The sequence below is a fragment of the Tupaia chinensis genome, unplaced genomic scaffold (assembly GCF_000334495.1).
Source record: "Tupaia chinensis unplaced genomic scaffold, TupChi_1.0 Scaffold000494_1, whole genome shotgun sequence".
NCBI classification, from domain to species: domain Eukaryota; kingdom Metazoa; phylum Chordata; class Mammalia; order Scandentia; family Tupaiidae; genus Tupaia; species Tupaia belangeri.
The window spans coordinates 634,684-639,674 of record NW_006160006.1 but is presented as its reverse complement, the minus strand read 5'-3'; the positions used below and the strand labels follow the sequence as shown (position 1 = coordinate 639,674).

At 42.8% G+C, this 4,991-nt stretch overlaps 1 protein-coding gene across 1 annotated transcript in view; it reads right to left on the bottom strand.

Moving 5' to 3' along the window:
- Positions 1-4,991, bottom strand: part of ATP6V1B2 (ATPase H+ transporting V1 subunit B2) — a 22,545-nt gene that overhangs the window by 14,250 nt on the left and 3,304 nt on the right. The window contains exon 2 of the mRNA XM_006156440.3: positions 1,228-1,283. Coding sequence (XP_006156502.1) covers positions 1,228-1,283 — 56 coding nt within the window. The remainder of the gene's footprint in view (positions 1-1,227; positions 1,284-4,991) is intronic.

Sequence of the window (4,991 nt, the reverse complement as noted above, 5' to 3'; positions counted from 1 at the left end):
GGAAAGAACAAATCGATAACCAACATTTTCAAAGTTCCCCAAATTACTCCATGTGCCCTTTCACTAGCATAGCACACGTGTGCGCAGTCCTCCACACAGGTGCAAGTAGAGAGGGCTTATAAGAGTAAGGGGAAGGGAGGGAGAGGGAGGGGAGAAAGTTTTCTCAATTCACTACTTCCTGCAGGGCCATGTACCAAACACATACCCATCACTAACCTCTTCCAACAAACTAGTGCTTGTCTCTCTCTCCCTGACCCACCCAATAACAAGCAACACACGATTCGTCTAGAAGTATAGTACACCTAACTTTCTCTGAAAATATTCTGATCCCAGAGCTCGGGCAGGAAACTCATTCTAGATATCCAATACAGAAAGATGGGATTGAGAGTACTAGCATCCCCCCTTCCCCTGAGCCGTCACGCCACAATTCTTCCTCCACTTCTCTATCCCATCAGATTGTGGGTGTGCACGTGCATGTGTCTGCTGTGTTTGTAAGTGGCCAGGCTAGGATCTGAACTGCTGTTGGCCATGGGGATCCAGCTTTCCACACACAGCACTTACCCACTGTGTTAGGGGCTACCCCTATGTCTCTCTTTTTAAGGTAATAATAAATAGTGCTTATAATTCCTATATATAGGTATGGCTAAAAAAATGCATGCTACTAAAAATTCTTACAATGAACTGAATAAATAAAAATTATTCTTTGCTTTAGGGTTTCAGTCACTATTGAGATAATCTGTTCTCACGTATTGATTACTAGACTACCAATGTCAGGCACACATAGATACAAGTAACAGCGTTCACTCAAGAGCTTAAACTTTGATGGAGAAGATAAAACAAATACTGTTACAAATGACACATGGCAGTCTACGACAAGGATTGTAAGCCACCACGTGCATCTGTGGAGTGGTAGTACCCTGTAGGATGTAAACACATTCATAAATATTCCTCACGCTTTTCCTTCAAATAAACCTCTTAGAATTTCCTTTTTAAAAATATTTAATTTAATTTGCAGATGAGAGATTCAAGACCACAAACAGAATTCACAGTAGATCCAGTACTGGAATCCACCTTCTGACTTCTAGTCTAAAATCCTGTCTCCTAAATAGCACTGACATTCAGACCAAGGGTGGGCTTCAAATCATAATAAAAACTGAAAGTGCATGCAGTGGGACTTCATGGTATATTTTTTAACCATGTAAATAGAGCATAACAGAATGGTATTACCTTGACATGATCTAAGATCACTAGGGGACCATTGACTCCTGATACTGTCTTGTATGCTGGAAAGAAACACAAATGAATCAGCTTAGTCAAACAGCACGAAACCTAAATTGCCTGTACAGTATTACCAAAACCCCTCTGCTGTATCACACCTGTTGTAACATGGGGCGCTCAGACACAAAGCTTTTCAATGAATTAGTAACATATGCCTGTGCCTTTACAGCTTTTCAGGATCCATTCTTGCCCAACCCAAACCACTGATCCCTAGCTGTGAGGAAGTTACTGTTGTAAACACCCACAATATAAAAGCAAGGCCGAGGGACAGACCCTGCCTGCCTTCAGAAGTTCGGCCCCACGTGGGAGAGGCAGTTAGAAGACGATGAGATAACGGTTCTAATCGAGGTGTGCAGGTTTGGGGCGTGCGACAGAGAGTACCAATAGCTCCTATCTCGGCCTTGAGCTTAGTAAACAATGCAGGGAAAATACTCCTTAACGAGTTTAAGTGAAAGTGCCAAAATCACAAATGAAATTTGAAAAAATAGAATCTGTTATGTAAAAAGCAATGATTTAGGGGCCAGCAGGTAGCATGGTGGTTAAGGTGCTGGATTCCCAGATGGCTGCCCCGTAGTTCGAGTCCTGTACTTGGTGGCTTGAAAATCACATTGGGTGTAAATGCATGTGTGCTCAAAAGGCCAGTCTGGAAGAATGAGTTGCGGTGTGGCCATCCCCCCTCAGGGCTTTTCTCGTCTCTCTCTCTCTCTCTGTTGAGTATAACTATGGAAAAGCCTAAAAAAAAAAAAAAAAAAAAAAAGCCATAATTTAATGGTGTCATTAAAACTATGAGGAAGCTTGTGAAAGGGAGAGTGGGCAATGGAATGAACAGGCAGAGGGGACAAATAAGACAAGTGTTCTTAAAAAAAAAAAAAGCCAATGTTACTGTCAGGTTAAGAGATCGATACTTTTTCATTCAAAGTATGCTTAAGAATAAACTGCTAGTCCACTCTGCAAAGTGCTACCACACCCCTCGTTTGAGAAAGGAGACAGCCACCTTCAGCCCAGCCCTAACACACGGCACTGCAAGGGTAATGCTAACTAGGAGTGTGACCATACTCGGGAACGGCAACTCGAGGGATGACTTCAGAATCCACTACACTTATTAACAGTCAAACGCATGAAATAAGATTTTGAGAAAAAAATAGACTTACTATGAGACCTAAAATAATTTATATGAGGCTGTCAACAACTGGGAATTTGTCATTTGATTTCTTTTGAGACCTTAAAATGAGATTGGTCAGAGATTCCTGGCATAAATGTGGATGCCCAAGAATGAGGAAACCATTTATTAACCAGTGTGTTCACTGGAGGGGCTTCATAATTTAAAAGCACAACTGCCTCAACCTAAGGCCAGGAAGCAAACAGCCTGGTACCAAGAGGAGACGGGGCAGGCAAGCACCCTTGGGCCCCACCAGGCAGGCTTACCAAGACACCCGAATCTAAACCCAGACCTGCGATGATAACTCAGTGGAGGCCCACAAACTGAGTTTTGCTTTTGTACCTTAGGAAAAAGGCAAATCACAAGTCTATTTAATGCATGGGGGGGTAAAGGATCAATCACTCCCTAAAATTAGTACCAGAAAGACCCCAATTGTCAGATTTTCTGCCATTTTTATAAAGACCTTCCCAATTGTTTTAAAATAATCAAATACTGTTTTATGAAACATAATTCTGGGCTTTAACATTTTTTTTCTTCATGTCCTCATTTTATTTATTTTTTTAATTGTCAGAAGGCATTTGTGCTTGCTAGAGAGAGAGGGAAAGAAAAGAGAGAGGGGGAAAGAAAAGAGAGAGGGGGAAAGTACGACCCAACAGGACAGGTCACACCGCGACTTCTCCCCCACTCCCCCATCCTTCTGGGATTTGGGGCATGCACATACATGTGCCTGGCACGTTTCTCAAGTCACTAGTTAGGACCTGAGCCATGGTCAGTCATTTGGGGCCTGGCCTCCTTAACCAATAAGCTACAGGGCTGACTTATATCCCCATTTCAAAAACTCTAAACAATATTTTCCAATGACTTTCTTAAATTGATAGGTAGAAATAAAAAGCTACATTTGAAATGTTTTCTTAAAATCCAGTTTTAAAAAACTGACAGAGACCTTTTCGAAACCTCTGCCTACACAGCTGGGAGTGGCGAAGGGAATCTAGTTTTGAGATCTGTAAGAAACTGTTTTGAATAAAATACAACATCAGCAAGATCCTTCAGGTTCTTAAAAGTCCCTTTACTTTTTCAACAAGGTTCTATTTCCTTTCAACTTCAATCTCTACAACAACCATGCTTCAGAATCTCGTGTTTAAAATTCAAGCTCATCCCAAAGGATGAAGTTTTGCCAGTCACGAGCAAAAGCATGACAAGAAAGAAACGGCAGCCTGGCCTTCCTGGGAACGCATGACTCACACCGACTTCCACCACACGTGCTACCCCACCGGGAGAGGCCACTCCATTTCAGCCATGAGCTCGGCACCTGTGCTGCTCTCACACCGGCCCCACCAACACACGTGCACTGAGCTCCTCAGGAATTTGCTTCTCGTCTCCATAACAAACCTACGCGTTAACTGCCACTGTTCCAAGTTTCGGAAAAGAAAAATTCTCAGAGAAATTAGGAACCTGGCCCAAAGATCTGAACTTCCATGGTTGGACCCACGGCCACTTGTTCTCTACCCCTTCCACAGCCCACATGCTAAAACTTAACTGGTGTGTGTGTGTGTGTGTTTACGCGCACAGAATAATCCCATGCATCTACAATTGTAACTATGAAAACTAGATCATTTTCACTATTTAATGCACTAGGCAGTATTTCCCTGGGTCCACATTTTGCCACTACTGCAGAGCAATCTCTCCAGCAGTGCTGTGGCTATGGACGAGTCTAAGCAAAGAGAAGCCTCCCTCCCTGAGGTCATGAAAACCACAGACCACTTCAGACACAAATCAGAGGTTAAACACGCCTGGGTTTGATGAAACTGACAAAGACTAGGCTAACAACAGCTACAACACAAACTAAATAAAAACACTAGTTACATATTTGGGGAGGGCTTCATGCTTTTACAGAGCATCTTGATAGGCTACCTGATATTTTCTTCACAAAATACTGTGATATAGGCAGGCTGGTAAGAATACGGACACTGAGGTCCTGAGAAATCTGTTACTGAACGGAGAAGCCAGGTTTTTAACCGTTTTGCTTTTCTTTCATTTTAAAGATGAAGTCTGTAACTGTGTAACATTTCTTTCTTTTTAACAAATTTGACAGAGAACGAGAAAGAGGGGAGGAAAATGAGAAAGCACTTCCCGCAGGGGACATGGTTACGCTGCAATCCCTTCTTCTCCACTTCCCCTTCCTTTCAGAATTCTGGGCATGCACGCACATGTGCCTGGCATGTTTTTCAAGCCCCTGGGTCAGGACTCAGACCACACAGTCGGCCACGTGGGATCCAGCCACTTTAAGCAGCACACCATGGGCCGGTTCAACCATATTCTATTTCTGACCTTGGTCTCTGGCACTTAGAATACAAACAGGTACTAGAAGACACTTTATAGACGAACTATAGATCTTTTCCATGGTAATAAAGTGATTTGCAAAGAAAACCAAGCAGAGAAAATGAGATCACCGTCTTTTAGTCTCTCAATATTTCTCTAACCTTCCTTATCATTAACAGTGCAAAGCGGGACCTCAGTGCAGAGAACAGCATCAGAGACATTAAGCTGCTCTTCC